General features: G+C 35.5%; 1 protein-coding gene across 1 annotated transcript in view; it reads right to left on the minus strand.

The window, feature by feature from the left end:
- Positions 1 to 306: 306 nt before the first annotated feature.
- Positions 307 to 18443, minus strand: part of PLA2R1 (phospholipase A2 receptor 1) — a gene marked incomplete at its 5' end in the record, with an annotated part of 121411 nt that continues 103274 nt past the window's right edge. The window contains 9 exon segments of the mRNA XM_082630323.1: positions 307 to 3624; positions 3626 to 3834; positions 6323 to 6499; positions 8030 to 8146; positions 9994 to 10134; positions 12024 to 12192; positions 13763 to 14001; positions 17372 to 17519; positions 17890 to 18020. Of these exon segments, the coding sequence (XP_082486449.1) occupies positions 3580 to 3624; positions 3626 to 3834; positions 6323 to 6499; positions 8030 to 8146; positions 9994 to 10134; positions 12024 to 12192; positions 13763 to 14001; positions 17372 to 17519; positions 17890 to 18020 (1376 nt within the window). The 3' untranslated portion in view covers positions 307 to 3579.

Genomic DNA, 18443 nt, shown 5'->3' on the forward strand with positions numbered 1-18443 from the left:
AAAGTAACACATCAGGGTCTTATCAATAGCTGCACTGTCTTTACTTTGCTTTCCCTAGATTTTCTCTCCAGAAATAGTCTTTCATGATAGACAGGGGCTGGATGAGATAAAGTCTCAAAGGAATGCAGTTATCTTTCCTGCTGTTTTTATATATATATATATATATATATATATATATATATATATATATACCATGCATATTAATTTAGACTATCCTAACATGGGGCAAAATAACCCTTTTCTAATTCTCCACTTCATCCTTAACAGAAAAATGTATGAAAACAGAGGAAGACGTGAGAATTTACATGGGTTTATAAATTCCTTTATTAAAAGAAATTTCACTGACATCATTATTTTGAAATTTTGTCTTTGTCTGGTGCCATGGAGGATTTTACCAAGAGAAGGCATCATCATAATATTTGGAGTAAAAGACATGTCTTTTTTTTTTTTTTTTTTTGAGGTAGAAAAGGACATTTCTGCAAAAAGAGGTGGGAAAGAAGAACCAGCATGACACCTTGATCTCAGGCAAGTCAATTCTAAGAAAGAATATATATAAAGGTTAATGAGTCTGAAAACTGAGCTCCTTAAAAATATCCATGCCCCTGTATCCCTTGGAAGTCTTTATGTATCCACAGGGTACATATTCTCAATTTAAAGACTGTTAACTTAGAGAATGTATTTCAATAGCCCATAGAAGCTACATAATTAATCAAAGATAGATCTCTAACTTCTTCTGTCAGGCAGAGGTAGGGGACCCACTGAGGAAACCAAGGCCTTAGAAGATGGAGGACCTACTATTTAGGAGGATCCTGGACCCATGAATAACTGAATAGAGCAAAGTCTTCCTGCAACCCCATGTTGGTGTGGATGAAAAATAAACCTTCGCTGTGTTAAGCCAATGAGATTTTGGGATTGTTTGGTCCAGTATTAAGCCTCCCCTGACCAAGGGAGTAACTGATAGTGCTGCAGAGGTGACATGGCCTTATTGCCAAGAACTGTAATGTCCAGGTACGGAATTGAATGGGAGTCACAACCAGAGATAAGGCAATGCCAGGGAAAGCCAGGATGGGGCCAGTCCAAAGAGACTAGACTACAGGTTACACCAAATACAGACTTCATAGAGACGCCAGTAGAATTCCCAGGTGTGGGCCAGACAACTACCATCAGTGGACACCAGATAACACACCCACAGTCAGTTATCACGTACTCCCGCCAGTACCACAAGGACACAACAAGTTCTCATATATCCATCCCCCATTTTGAGGAGGGAATGGAAACTCCGGAAGACTGAACGTTTATCTAGTGAGACCATGTAATGCACCCTTGATAGGGAGTAGAACTTTCAATAGAAGAAACATTTAAACTGAAAGAAGACTGTTGGAATTGGAAGATCCCAGTATACCTTCAATTGGAAAAATCCAAGATTTTCTATTACGCAGAGTTATAGAAAATAATTGACTGTTTTTTGGAGGGGGCACATTAATTATGTGTGAATGAGTTTGTGACCCTGCTACTTTTTTCTTTTCATGTATAGCATGAAATCCAGCTCAGATTAAAAATAGTTGCAGAAGAAAGTTTTTAAAAGTGCACGTATGTGAATAAAACAGAGTATTTCAGTAATTCCTATTTCTGAAATTTCAGTAATGGGAAGCAGCACATGATCTGTCCATTAGGATGTGGTTCAATACTAAATATCAAAGTACAGAGCACTGACAAGCAGTACAGTTTTTTTTTTCCTGAAAAACCACTTTACTAATGACATACTTGGTCAAATTTTTATGTGTGACTGACTATTCAACTTCAATATACCTTGACTGGAAGGATAATTGATTAGCAGTTTTTACCAAGTCCACTAAAAAGAACAGAACTTTAATTTCACTTGACAGATTATTAAATTGAGCTTTTATAACATCTGGTTAGTCCAAGCCAATTTTTCCTTTGAGTCATAACTATACAACTGTCACATAATGTAATATCTTAAAAAAAAAAAAGTCCCCAAACAAACAAAATTATGGAAGTAGGTTGTCTCAGTGTGTAAACTGCACAGCAGTAGCAAAGAGATGCTTTTGGAAGCTGTGTTAACTGTTTCAGGCCGCAAGGACTTCATTCTTAGGACACGTTCTTCAAATTGTATTTCTAATGATGATAGTTTTCCACTTAGAAACTTATTCATACTTTCTCCCAAGCTCCATCTTGTGACTACTTGCCACCAGTTTTGAGGCAGCTGGTTGTAATAACTAAAATGCACACTCTAGAGAGACTCCCCCAGTTTCTCTCTATCACAGGATCTTACTTAATTTTCATGACCACCTGATATTTTCTTCTTATGCATTTCTTTACTGGTTTACCGTCGGTTTTCCTTCATTCGAAAATAAGTGCTCGCCCCAATACCTCCAATTTCTGGAATGGCTCTTGGTCCTTAACAGGAACTCAATAAACATTTACGCAATGAGTAAACTTTGAACATTGATTTTGAAGTCCTTTTACTTTATAAGAAATTAATGAAGGAAGATTAAATCTGTGAGTTTTAATTTATGGATGGTATCATACTTTTAATCATTTTTTACTGACTGCATGAACTAGCCCAATGCAAATGGAGTTGGTTCCCCCAAACCCTAGTTTACTCAATAGAACTCCCCAAATAAACTCCTTTATATAGCAAAGGTATCTAGATTACTACTGAAGAGTAATTTATTTAGTACTTGTCTTGTTCTAATGAAACTGTAATTCACATCTTTCATTTTTCCCCTTTAAATTCAAGTTACATTTTATATCTTTTGGTTGTTAGGAGTGGTATACATTTTATACCTTTAGTCTTTGATAAAGCTTGTGAATTTTAACAGTATTAGGATAACAATAAGTCCCTCTGAGCTTATCTATAAGATTTTTTAACTATCCAAGTGTGTCATCATTTAGTAATTGATGATTTTAGGCCACATTGCATGGTTGCTTATGAAATTGTGCTGCTAACCAAGATTTTTACTATTTAAAGAAAGGTTATTTTTCTTCTCCTTTAGTTTGAGAAGTCAGAACTAATAAAAATGAATGTCACCCTAAATACTAGTATAGAGCCCAGAACCTGTGAGTTTTAAGCTTAGAAATTAGTGTTTTCCAAACCCTTCTGTTAAACTGATCAAATTAAAAAACAAACAAGAAACCTCTCAAAAGCCTTTTCTCTTTTCCTCTCTTATACAAGTGTAGGACTTTAAATTTTGTTTTGCTTTTCTCTGCCTCTCTCTTTTAATGGAATGAGTATTGGTAAACGTCTGAATAGATATCAGATTAGTTTTAAAATTCCCAAAAATTTTTGGTAGAAGCATATTAATGCAAAAACTATTATTCACATTGGTTTGAGAGTTTTCATTTGGGAGTTTCTTTTAATAGTTTTTTGTTTTCTGAAGAATAGCCACTGTAAAATCTCCCCTTTTAAAGAATAGATCACAGTTCGAGGAAATGAATAAATGAACACCTATCTGATTTGGTTACAATTCAAAACCAGGAATCATTTTAAGAATAATTAAAATGGTGACACGATTCATATTAGAGTGGCATCTGGTCTGTAAAGGAAAGTACTCTTCTTTACTCATTCTCATGGCCGTGGCGTCCTCTCACTTCATTATTATTGGTCATTCTTCTCAAGATCAGAAATGAGAATATTTTCTTCTAAATGTACTGTACTAAAGTTGGTTGCAGGATAGTAAGGATTTCCAAACTGTGCAAGTCTCCTGAAGACCCCACTGTTGTGCTTGTCTATGCAGAAGGAAAGTGTGGAAATTGCCAGAATTACTATCAGTGTCACTGCTACTGCAAGGGGTAGAATGCTGTGACTTGGTCCTGAAAGAAGATGAAGAAAAGAAAACTTCAATGACAAGTAGTAAGACAGATACTGTCACATAGTTACTTTCTCTTTTATTATTCCTATGAAAAATCAAAACTTTCTCTACTGTTCTAAACCTACATTTTCCTGGATCCTCCTTTACTGTGTGAATATCTAAAAGCAAATACACAACATACTGAGATGAAAATTTCCTTTTAATCAGCAAAGTTATGTCATTGCTTATAGAAGGGCTCAGCAAATAATGGTCCATGGATCAAATCTGGGCACCTGTTTTTACAAATGACATTTTATTAGAACTCAGCCACACTAATAATGTTTCTATTGTCTATGGCTGCTTTTGTGCAACAAAGGCAGTGTGACAGAAACCATATGGCTCCTACAGCCTGAAATATTTACTATTTGGTCCTTTAAAGAAAAGTTTGCTGACCCCTGATTTATAATAATCATTATTAGTGCTCACAAACACATACACTGCTTTTTTTTTTTTTAAGCTGAAGAATCCCCATCCAGTTTCAGTACTGTGCTGCATTAAAAATATGAGTAAAATAGAGTCCCTGCCTGCAAGGAACTCAGTTTTGTTGGGATATGATGTGGAGTTGGTCCAGCAACGGTAACCTCCCTGGCTTTTTGCAAAGATTAAAAAAATCAGGACCTTCTCACCTTTTAGATCTCAAGAATCTTGGGAAATGAATAATAGCTCCTCCATTCAAAAAGTTAGAGGGTTCCTGTTTGAGGATTTTCTACTGTAAGAATGTATCTTTTCCAAGTAGACTCTATATCAAAGTTTGAACTCCGCTATTTTTGATCTAAGCAAAGATCCAGAGAAATATGTAGGGAATGACCCAGAGGCAGAGCAGTAAAGGATTTGTGAGTGGAGGGAGTGCCTTAGTGCACTCCTTATGCTCATTCACTCTTAAATGTCAACATTACCAATAGCGAAAATACACTTTAAAAAAAACAAACCTCGATTTTGCAATTTTAAAATAAAATTGTATAATTTTGCATAATATTATTGAAAACATGTAGTATTGTGTATGTGTAAAGATACTTTTTAAAGAAAGACTGTTGAATGAGTATTCATTCTCAGGATGGAGGCAGTGGGCAGGTATAGAAGGGGCATATGGAATCAGAAAATGTGGAGTGTAGTTCTCCATGTCGCCTCAGTTTGGACAAGTACTTTTCTCATCTGTAACATGGGAATACTGTATCTGCTTCACTGCCTTGGAAAGTTGCTGTGTAGGATAAAAGAGGTGTCTTATGTGGTACAGGAAGCTTTAAAGTCCTGAACAGACATGAGATGTTTCTGATTTGTTCTTGATAGTTGAATGCTAGTGGTTGCTTGGGCACACTAATAGGTTAGTCATGGTTTCCACACAGAGTTGATATCCACACTTTCAGAGCTTCAAAGTTTGGTTCCCACACCTACCAGTTTTTGCTCTTTAATTCCCAATATCTAATCAGTCACCAAAGCCTGATGATTCTCTTTTCCCATTTCCGCCTTCCCTTTTTTGTTCCCAGTTCTATCACTCAAATTACAACTGTCTCCCTTTACATCAGATGGGTGTGACTCCACTGTTGGTGTCTCTAGAGCATGTAGGTGTTCCCTGTGTCCTTCACCATGGAGTTCAGCTCTTTAGCCCAGCACTTTCTGTGGATGGATCCTGCAGTAATACGGTTTTATTCCCAACACCACCTAACATGGTCCAGTCTAAGCTCATTCTCAATTTCTGCCTTTAATCATTCTGGACCTTTTATCCAATATTCATTCCCTCCTCTATTCTCATTATCTTTTGCGATTCCAAAGACTCATCTCCTCTATGAAGTTTTCTTCAGGAGCCCAGGCCATATCAATCCCTCCTTCTTTGTGAATACCTGCATCTAGAAACTGTTGTGATTACTATAAACACCTTCCCACTGTTAATGATCCTTGTTAATGTCTTCTCTTAGAAAGCTCTATTATTTGCAACTGACTAGAATTTTCTGGCTTATATTTCTAAAATTATTTATAATCACCACAACCTAAGTATATAGCTCAAGATCAAGTTATATGACTTTTATAATATATTATGGCCTGCAGTAGAGAATCACGTCTACTTATCCACAACAAGGATACCTAGACCTGAATTATATTTCCTGGGACCAAAGATGGAGCTTAAAATTCTGAGTAGCAGCTGCCAGAATGAGGGTTGCTGGTTTACATTCCCAGCTCTATTTGCTTGAGGTAAACTTCTTTTTTTGCCCATTAAGTTAACAGCTAGGGCGACACAAGAAAATCATAGTCTTTGATTTGATTTATAATGATTTTTTTTCTTCATATCAGAGGAAGGAGCTGAAATGTTCTCCGACTTGTTTGATGTAAAACAAGATGATAATGTTAGAATCTATCTGAATACTTAGATTTTAAAAGCTTTAAGTGCTAAAGAGGTGGGTCAACTTTAGTCAAGGTAGAAGCAAAATGAAGATTTACTTTCTAACTTTACCCACCTGCTTCCATTTTACATATAAATCCTTTTTTGTCTTGACATGAGGATAACTGCCACACTCCTTCAGGAATCCTCAGGGCAACACACAGATGGGGTTTGACATGGTCCATCTCTGGCTTCCTAATACCCCAGTTTGACTGGTCTGCGAGAGTTCCATCAAACCACTTTATGGTTTCATCTGTGGAAAAAATGCTAACATGAATTATGTGCATGGTTATCAAACATACTAAGTCTGGAATGAACCTTAAAAAGCAGCCCCTAAATTTAATGAGACTCTCTCCTTATCTGATGCATTCAACAATCATGAACTCGACATCAAAATGTAGGTATAAGTGAAATTGCCTTGTGAACAACTCTCTTTATTTTATATATATTGTTCTAATTTAGTTCATTCAAGATATCATGTTTCTTGGGGCTTCCCTGGTGGCACAGTGGTTGGGAGTCCACCTGCCGATGCAGGGGACACGGGTTCATGCTCCGGTCCAGGAAGATCCCACATGCCGCAGAGCGGCTGGGCCTGTGAGCCATGGCCGCTGAGCCTGCGCGTCCGGAGCCTGTGCTCCGCAACGGGAGAGGCCACAGCAGTGAGAGACCCGTGTACCGCAAAAAAAAAAAAAAAAAAAAAAAAAAGATATCATGTTTCTTAATGTAACAGTTTGAATTTGAAATATTCTATATCATTACCAACAATTAAAAGAAACCATTTAAAGTCCTAACAGCTCTATCATTACAAAGTAGATCACTTTCTAAAAGAATTTTACAGTGAGCTTCTTTTATTTTGTAAAGTGCCCCTTAAAATTTATTAGATTTATAGATAGAATAATAAAATTTGTAGTTTGAACTTAAAAGCTTAAAGAAAAAAAAACCTTCATTACTTCAGTATATTGACTATCTTAGAAATCAAGTAGTTGCAAACAGTCCTTTATGAGCACAGAGTACAGTGAGCTTCTTTAAAAAGCAAGCCAGTGGTATACCAAGGGGTGGGGGCAGTGGTAGAATCCATCCATGTGTAGGTGATAAGGGAGTACCTTGTCTGAAAAGGATTTAAAACAAACAATAAAACTAAGCATAAGTCAGTCAGCTTTTTATTATCACCCTGTGCTAGAAGTTTTAAGCAATGTCGGTGATTGAAATACTCTTCCTTGCCAGCATGGACCTATCCTCTACCTTGGTACACCACTGTAACAAGTTCTCTATACCAGTTAAAGTAATTTTCTTTACAAGTACTTTCAACAACCATCAGTTACATAAAGAAAAGAATAGCATGCTCTCATCTGATTACAAACTCTGGTTTTTATGAGTAGCAAATAACAGTTCTCCTAGCACTATTTATCACTGAAACATTTCCATAACTCTATTGTGCTCTTATAACATTTAGAAACCTGGGGTATTTTCAAGTAAATACGGTTTGGTGTCTATGACTAAGTCTGTGAACACAAAGTTCCAACCAAACATCTTCATAATGCAAGATTAAGTATAAGATAAACTTGTTTGTTTTCATTTTTGGTTTTCTGGGATTATTTCAAAGGGCAAGAGGGTATAAAAAGGGGTTAGCAATGATGTATTTGGAAGAAATGGCTTTAGGATTTATGATATTTTTTTAAACAGCAATGTATCCAAGGAAAGTTTTCTGGTTTGCAGATGCCATTTCCATCAACCTTGACCACTGTGTATTTATTTATGCCCTCTCCTCTACCCAGTCACTTACTGTCACCATCAAACTGAGCATTCAGCCAAACCATCTGGACAGAAGAACTGAAAGCTAAAAGCTGGTCTAGGAGAAATGAATTTTCAGCTTCATCTTTGATTGTTAAAAGATTAGATCCTATAAAAGAGACAAACAGCAAATGAATAACTATTTGTGTTTACATGTAAATACCATTAAAATAATGTCTTCTATACCATAATTCATAAAGCTCAGGCGTTGATGCATGTAAATCAATGAAGTTAGAACACTCCTTCACACACCATACACAAAAATGAACTCAAAATGGTTTAAAGATTTAATATAAGACATGACACCATAAAACTCCTAGAAGAGAATGTAGGCAAAATATTCTCTGACATAAATCATAGCAATGTCTTCTTAGTTCAGTCTCCCAAAGCAAAAGAGATAAAAGCAAAAATGAACAAATGAGACCTAATTAAACTTATAAATTTTGCGTAAACAAAACGAAAAGACAACCTATGGAATGGGAGAAAATATTTGGAAACAGCGCAACCAGCAAGGCCTTGGTTTCCAAAATATACAAACAGCTCATATAGCTCACTATCAAAAAAACCACAACCCAATCAAAAAGTAGACGGAAGACCTAATTAGACATTTCTCCAAAGAAGACATACAGCTGACCAACAGGCACATGGAAAGATGCTCAACACTGCTAATTTTAGAGAAGTGCAAATCAAAACTATACTGAGATATCATCTCAATAATACTGAGATGCTATCCAGTCAGAATTGCCATCATCAAAAAGTACAAATAGTAAATGCTGGAGAGGGTGTGGAGAAAAGGGAACCTTCCTACACTGTTGGTGGGAATGTGAATTTGTGCAGCCACTATGGAGAACAGTATGGAGGTTCCTTAAAAAGTGAAAAATAGAGTTAACATATGATCCTGCAATTCCATTCCTGGACATATACCCGGAAAAGATGAAAACTCTTAATTTGAAAAGATACAGGCACCCCAACGTTCATAGCAGCACTATTTACAATAGCCAAGACATGGAAGCAACCTAAAGTGTCCATCAACAGATGAATGGATAAAGAAGATATGGTATATATACACAATAGAATATTGGCCATAAAGAAGAATGAAATAATGCCATTTGCAGCAGTATGGATGGACCTAGAGATTATCATACGAAGTGAAGTAAGGCAGACAGAGAAAGACAAATATCATATGATATCACTTATATGTGGAATCTAAAAAAATGAAACAAATGAACTTATTTACAAAACAGAAACAGATTCACAGACATAGAAAACAAACTTATGGTTACCAAAGGGGAAAGTTGGGGGAGGTATAAGATAGGAGCTTGGGATTAACAGATACATACTACTATGTATAAAATAGATAAACAACAAGGTCCTTCTGTGTTGCACAGGGAACTGTATTCAAAATCTTATAATAACCTATAATGGAAAAGAATCTGAAAAAGAATATATATCTATATATCTAACTATCTATCTATCCATATCTGAATCACTTTGCTGTACACCAGAAACTAACACATTGTAAATCAACTATACTTCAATAAAAAAATTAAAAAGCTCAGGCTTTGAAAAGTGAAAGTTTCCATTGTTAATAAGTAATTTTTGATTAGAATTTTAAAAGTAGTATGACATTTATTAAAAGATACAAGCTTGTACTTAAAGAATAGAATATTAATTTTCAGGAATATTAAAGATTCATAATTCAAATTCATTCAAAAGTAACACTTTTTTGGGAAAGTGCAGTATCCTGAGCCATTGTTTTGGGTTTTTAATTGTATACTGGACATTGAACATTTTAGCCATCCCCCAAACAAGCAAATTCAATAATATTTACTTTTTCAATTGTTTTTGTTGCTTCTAAAATCACTAAATAATCAGACAAATGAAGAAAACTACATTGTTTACTGAAATGTCAAGAAGGAACACATTGAAAGCATTTTAACACAACAAAAGAATTACCTTCCTTTTTGCAAAATTCATGAGCAGCCTCAAAACTCGTACTGTCTAAGACTGTAGAAAAACTGTAGCAATTACTTTTGAATTTTATCCAGGGAATAGATGTTTCTGAGCACAACTCTGGGTATCCAAATGGTCTTGTTTCTATGAACAAAATCAGTTATGATTTCAGGGTGGTGACTGGGTTCACTTATTGAGATAAACATTGCATTACATTCTATGAAAGACCAAGATAAATATATGTAATGAGATTTTCATGATAATACTCTGAAAGAGTGGGTTTAATGTAAATGATTACAAAACTGGAATGGCTTATAGCATGTCTGGCAGAAATAATCTTTTCCTACACATAACAGGTTATATTAATGCATAGCTTCATAGGCTTAGTTTGGGTGTTATCTTTAATATTTACAATTAGTGTCCTAAAGGTTGGAAAAACTGGGGGATATGATTCAGAGAAATACTGGCAGCTGAATGAAGTTGGTAAAAGACACTTCCAAATGTACAGAATGTGTTCTATTCAGTGCTGAAGATTTAGTAACTCCTTACCTGCTAGTCAACTTAGAGAAAATAAAGCATTCAATAAAGTAACATATCATAACATAACATAGTATAACATAATATATCATAACATAACATAGTATAACATATCATAGCAACATATATCATGACATGACATAATACAACATATCATAACATAACAAATCATATCATAACAACATATCATAATATATCATGATATAACATAACACAACACATAACTAAGGGGAATTTGGGGAAGTCTTTGTTTCAGAGGGCAAGCATGAGAGTCAGACACACCCACACTGAGATCCTAGGTGCATGGCTGTGGGTATGTTACCTATCTTCCCCACACTCCCACACACGTAAAAGAGAGCTAACAATAACATCTTTCTTACAACTTAAGAAGTTTAGGTGAGCTAGTGCCTGTCACTTAAGCACTCAATAAATGTAACGTTATTGAAAAAAGAAGGATAACTTCATGGTGTTTTAAAAGGAGAATTAGCTTTCCCAATACATATGGCTATCATTTATATTTTTGTCCTGAATTGTTTTGAGCTGAACTTACGTAATATGTGTGCTATTTGACTTATAGTATCCAGAGAGTAAGTAAATACATGCACACTTACTAAATGAGAGATTTAAAAAGAAACCAGTTAGTGTTAAGGAAATTTCTTTTTGTACACCATAGCAATCAAAGGAAAGGGGACCTGATTTAATGGGATAAACATGACATCAGAGATCAAGGAAACTTGGCTTCTTCTCCTGGTGCTGTTGACAGACATCTGTGAGATCTTCAGGAAGCTATTTAATGTTCTGAGTTTAAGTTTCATCTTTAAAATAATGTTCATCTGGTTGGGCGAGGTGAACATTCAGTGTAATGAGATACTATTATCATTACTGTCATGTTTTATATATACATATATAATATAAATACAAATATTACGATGATGATGATGATGATGATGATGCTCTAGAATCCTATTAATCTTTGACTTAAACATAAATCTTCAGTGGTATTCAAGGTCCTCCACACGTGCTCCTAATCTATGTTTCTAACCTGATTTCCTACCTCTCTCTTACCAAAAACCTGCCATGCAGGAAAATCTCAACACCAGCTTTGCTCAGCTACATGCCCAGTCCTTTCTTCTTCCCATGTCTGCCCAAGCTTTTCTGCTCAGAATGCCTCTCCATGTCCCATCGTTTCCTGATCACACCCATTCTTCAAGACCAATCTCCACAGTCATGTCCTTCAAGAAGGCTTTTTGCTTTTCCCCAAGTGGATCTGATGTGTCCATTTTCTTGCTAATCCCCCACAGCACTTGCTATGGCTCTTATATCATTTGATAGCCCTGCCTCATGTAACACTTATTTGTACATCACCTACCAGACCAGATGCTTCTCGAGGGCAGATACTTATTACTACTTTCCCTCATAGCTCTTGCTTAGCACAGTGCCTTACATACAGTAGGTTCACAGTATGTATTTCTTGAGTTGAATAGAATTGAACCTACCTGTGGGCACATGACAAATGGCTCCTTGCAGATATGACTCACAGGCTGTGCTACTCCAGTGTCCACTGGTGTCAGCGAAAACACAGTCACCCAGGAAGGATGACTCGTCGTCTTTCCAAAAAGTGAAGGAGGATTTGGTGCCATCTGACCAGTCAAAATTAAGACCATTCTGTGGAGCGAAATTGAGCCATCATTTCCTTGCCATGAATGCTGGCAACATCACCCAATGCTGTCTGAGCAGCTCTCACTTCATGCATGGATTTATATTTCCACATCTAGACTTATATTTCAGGAAGTCTAGGACAGCTTGAGGATATGGCCTGACAAAAAGGACTATCTTTCATAAGCAATATCTTTTTAGTTTTTGGGAATCCTTGGTTCCCTCCCACCATAATTTCCTGGTAAGCAATCAGAGTGAAGTTGAATCAATATCTTGTTCTTTACACCAAAATAAATTTAAGATTGATCAAAGATTCATACATATAATTGAAAACATAAAAGTGCTAAAGAAAACTTGGCTAAATATTTTATACTCTTGACATGGGAAAAATCTTTCCGAGTCTGATAAAAAAATCCAGAGGCCATAAAGCAAAACTGACTACATAAAGTTAAAAACTCTGTAATACAAAAATATAATAACCATGAGATACCATCCTTTCACCTATCCTGCTGGCAAGGATTAAAATTTTGACATACCCAGTGCTGGCAAGGATGTGAAAAAACTAGATGCTATCACACACTGTTGTTAGCATGTCAATTGGCACAAAATTTTAGAGGGCAATATGGCACCATCACTTGTTAAAATTTATAAAGAGTACTTAGGAACTTCATTCCTGGGGATTTATCCTACTTGTACAAGGATATTTGTTGTACATTGTTTGGAATTGTGAAAACTGGGAAGAACCCAAATGTCCATTCACATGAGAATGATTTAATAAATTGTGGTATATCCATATATGCTGCTGTCTCAAAGAATGTATTAGATTTTTATGAGCTGACATAGGAAGCTGAACAACGTATATTAAATTAAAAGCAAGCTTAAGGACAGTATATATAGTATGAGCTCATTTATATTTAAAAATATATATACATACTAATCCATTACATGTGTATATATATGCATACACAGAAACTTTCTAAATGACATACAAGAAACTGTTTACAGTGATTAACTTTGAGGAGTAGAACTAGAGGTCAGGATAGAATAGATTTACTTTTTGCTATTTGAGTGTGTAATACTTTTATTTAAAAAAATTTAAAAATATTACTTTCCAAACCATTTTCCTAGAGGGGGGATAACGCACATGTTAAATTCCAAGGGGGTACTGAATTAATTAATAACTGAATTTCTATGCAGGAAGCATGATTCGTTTTTCTTGGGGATTCTTTAAATGCAACATATTACCCAAACGCAGGTGCTTGAGTTCAGTATGTATTCCAGTGCACATATAAGTCAGTATCCTGAAATTTTTCAGACGTCTTCAGAGAAACTTTGAAGGGCATGAATTTCCAGAAATTAGGCAAGTAGATGTTTACCCTAAAAAGGGACACCTTTTGTAGTTATATGCTGCTCATGAGGTTGGTCAGTAGTTATTGTATAATCCAATTACCTAAATGTTACATTTACTGTTATTTCATGGCTTTTTTTTTCTGTGCTAATTTCAGTGGCTATATCACTAAGGAGGTAGATATGAAACTTAATTATGCAAGGATTGCCCAAGGGATTTTAGGACACCTACATCTTCAGTGAACAGTCCAATCCAGTGGGCATGTCCTAGCCGGTTGAGGATAACAGTGAGGAAAGACTGGTGGTACTGGTCTGTAATGCTGACCAGTTCTGCTCCGTGCATCAGGCAGGTTTTTAGTGCTGTATACCAAGTCATATTTGCATTAATTATTTTGTAAGTTCTGTTTCCATATTCTAAGGTATTGGGTATTGGATACATATCAGATGTATTTATACTGTGTCCAGAAGTATCTAGAAAAAGAACAACAAAAATTATTTGTAGAACCTGGATGAGAAAGGGGGAGGCAAAGCTTAGCATGGATCCCTGTGCAATGATCCATGCTTTCGTTAACATCAGAGTTTTTCTTCCCAGAATTGACTATTTCAAAATGAAGACAATACCTGTAAGCATAGGTGATACTAAAGAATGAAAACACTTCAGAAATTTAATGAATGAATTTTAAATATATATATAAACACATATTGAATCATTTCTAGATTTCCCAATTTTGACAATCCCTTGTCAAACTGACCACTTTTTGGTGGGACTGATAGGATCTCCTTAGGCAAGTTTACTTCTACTAGGTACACTCAGCCTAACACATGCCGCTGGCAGAACTTAATACTTACTAAGAGCATATTAACATATATAATGTAGTCAAACACTGCTTTGCAAACACAATTTACAAGTGCATATTCTCAAATATAATACTTTATTAAACTTTTGAGACTGTATGATAGTTGCTATCATGTTTAATGCTAACATGTATAATTTCTAAAGAGAAGTTAAAAAATAAGTTAATGCTTAGAAATACATACAGTTCTTATAAAACATTACTATTAATATGTCACCTATCAGAGTCAAGATTTATAAATTAAAAAACAAGGTTTTCCCACACATGATCATTGGTGCTTTGTATAAATGAGTGGCTGTGATCAAGTGAGAACCAAGCTCATGTGTTACATACAGATGTTTCCTCTTTACTATGTGCCTTTTTGTTCTGTACTATCTTTAGGCTGAGTTTAGGCATCCTAAAGCACACAAAAAAGGTAAGAATTTCTCAACTGTCTGATCCAAAGTGGCTGGGATTTCTCTCTGTATACTGGTTTTTATCATGTTTGGGGTTGAAAAGGAGCATGGTGGATAGGTCCAAAGACCTGGAACTCAATCCCAGTCCTGACCCTAAATGGCCAAATTAGTTAATCTCTCTAAACTTTAAATTTCTGGTCTGTAAGAGATTACTAAGGCCTTCGTTAGAGGTGTGTGGGTAAAATTCAAGGAGATATTCACATAGAGCACCTACTATAGGATGTGGAACACAGCAGGCACTCAATAAATGCTGCTTCTTGCTCTCCTCTCCTCTTCTTGTCACACTCTCCCAAATAAAAATGGCAGAGTGAGGATTTGACTTTTCCTGAAACTGTTACCTCAGTATAGCAGTAGTACATATTGTAAAACCAAAGAAAAATTAATCTATTCACCAATTAAATTTTGATGGACCGCACTTTTATCATCTGTTTTTCTTTGTAGAAGTCTGTTTGCCAGCTGATGTACCAAGACTAAATGTTATTTATACAAAACCAACATAATACCAAAGTAGCCATTTAAAAATGATAATTATTAAAATTAAAGTAACTGAAATTCTTTGTATGTGTGACCCAAATACCAATTTAACTGGTTTTCCCCACTAAGTTGTGCACCTGTATTTTCACATATATGAATTTCTCCCCATGTTATTGATTTAATCAAGTTTCAAAACATAAGTGATTTTGAGCACTATGATTTTGCCATCTGTTGCCCTGAGAAAGATCCATTGGAAACCAAGTTCAATATTGGGGGCCTTGACTTTGCCCTTCTGTCTCTTTTTATTCAGATATCTTTATTCTTTCAGGCAGATCAAAGATTTTAGGTTCGAAACCCAATGTAAACATATACTCACATGGCACACAAAGAAGATGAGTCAGAATTTGGATATTCATCATAGACTACAAGAACTTGTGTAGTTGAATAATATAATAGAAACAATAATAACAAAAGCAACAATTGTTTGTTAAACACATGCTAGGAACTAGCTAAGCATTGTATATATGTAGAGTCTGTGAGATAGTTATTATTCCATTTTACAGATGCAGAAATCAAGGTTCAGAGAAGATAAGAAACTTGACTGACAGTTTATTTATAGAGGTGGAATAGGAACCCAGGTGGGATTTGAACTCCACCACCACTGCTCTATACTATCCCCAAAAGAACATAAACATTGTTAGTCCCAAAAATATCAAAGAGAGAAAGTGGTCAGAGAGTACATTTCAAGAAGAGATCAACATCAAGGTCCTAGAATAGAATCATTGTATTTGAGAGAACTTGAGTATGTTACTTATTTTTCCTAAGCCTCAAGTTCCTCATCTGTAAAATGCGGAGACTTTTACCTACTTCATACAAGTGTTGGGAGGATTTTATGGCACAATACTTATAAAAAGCAAGGCACAGTGCCAGGCGCATCATAAGTGTACAAGTAATGACGTATTGATATTATTTCTTTTCTGACGAGACTCTGCTCTTCTCATAATACTTTTGCTATAGCTGATCTGGTATCTTTCAGTTCCTGATGACTACCATGCTAAAGTGATAACTGTGAACGGAAAGAGGATTTCTCTGGAACTGCTTTTCTGAGGATGGGTTGATACTTAGTATCATCAGAGTTCACATGTATGCAACACTGAGAGGTATAATTCATATTCCAAGTAAGCATATGTATCCTAGGCTGCCTAGAACTCCACACAGCTCCAGACACAAATTATGGCCTTCTAGAGAAGCCTGGGATTCAGTAAAAGCATGAGATGTGAGCTATTGTTGTTGTTTTTATTTTCGTTACTCAAGGTCACTTACAGTGCATTCACATTGTTCATGTCCCCACTGGCTACCTGTAATACTATAGCTTTGGTATTTCATACCAGAAGTCATTGGGGGTTCTGATCATCAGATCTAGAAACGGGCTGTTTGCCATATTTAGCCACAGAGACCATTCTGGGGTTCCAAGAAAGGAGTAAGTATTGAGTTGGTTTATTTCCTTGACTCTCTTCCAACATATTTTCAGTGTCTTTTTAAAAATATCTGAACAGACACGTAATCCTAGAACAAGCAGTAAAGCCTTTTTTTTTTTTTTTTTTTTTTTGGCGGTACGCGGGCCTCTCACTGCTGTGGCCTCTCCCGTTGCGGAGCACAGGCTCTGGACGCGCAGGCTCAGCGGCCATGGCTCACAGGCCCAGCCGCTCTGCGACGTGTGGGATCTTCCCGGACTGGGGCACGAACCCGTGTCCCCTGCATTGGCAGGCGGACTCTCAACCACTGCGCCACCAGGGAAGCCCAGTAAAGCCTTTTAATATGACCAAAATGTATGCATAAACTTGCTCATCACTTAAGTGGTCTCTGGAGTCCTTAGAACCCCACTAGGGGGCACAACCCTGAGGTAGTGGAGATTAAGTGACCATATATATGTAAAGCTTAAAAAATAAGTGCTGGCACTTAGCTATGAAACTATCATTTATACAGTGTATAAAACAAATGTGGAAGAGAAGAGTGGGCCATGGAAATGAAAGGAATAAAAAAACAAATATTTCTTACCCTGCATTTTTTCACAAACAAACCCATAGCCTTCTTCTCTACAGTCTTCAAAATACCATTTTCCAGTAAAATGAAAATTAGGACTATTTGACAGCAAGGCACAGAGAGGAATGCGTTTTTGAACTTCGGTGGTGTTATGACTTGGAATCTTCAAAAGAATACATGTTTTTTAAAAATGGTAACATATAATGTTATTATAGCACTGTTATTTTTATTAAGGACATAATTTTTAAAATTCAAACACTATTATTCCTTTATTTGCATTTAATAAACCTGTTCACAAATTAGTTCATAACCCACAAAATAAAAAATTATTGTGATGAGTAAAGAAATTATATTCATGGAACACATGAAAATTATATGAAATTACATTATTAAAAATTAATATATTAACAATCAACTAATAAAAATTTATGCCTACAAAATATAGGAAGTAAAAAAAGAAAAACTTCAGTAAACAAGTCTCAAATAGGATCTCTTGCTAAAATGATTTCTAAAAAATAAATCTTAAAACTTACATTTACTATATCAAATGGGGACCAATTAGAATATGACACAGGCCTTCCATTTAGCCATTTTTCATAATCATCATTTTGTAACCCTATCCACACATTAGTGGTATGGCCAAAAAGATTCATAATAATGAAAGCTGAAAAATAAGAATACATTATCAAATTTAATACCATATAAACCATTTGGGTAATCATCAAATTCTGTTTATAGCTATGATTTTATTTAAATGATAGTAAAACTTAATTACAAATCAATTGTAAGAATTTTTTACTTTGTCCTTATTAAGATGATGCCGTCTCTGTCACTTTTGTTCAGTTTAAATTGACAGAAATTAGCTGGCTAAACCTGGGATTTCATCATATCATTAGCAAAACAATTTCCAGTGTTCATTCAATGCCTTTCTAAACAAAAGAGGGTTTATCTATTATACTTAACTAAAGTATACGGTTATTGTCTAAATAGCAAATGAAAGTGTATAGGTAACTCTAAAGGGATCTAAAAAATTATACCATGCAATTATAACAGACTATACCTCAGATTATTTTAGCCATTTTGAAAT

Source organism: Mesoplodon mirus (assembly GCF_964341445.2).
Source record: "Mesoplodon mirus genome assembly, chromosome: 8".
NCBI lineage: Eukaryota > Metazoa > Chordata > Mammalia > Artiodactyla > Ziphiidae > Mesoplodon > Mesoplodon mirus.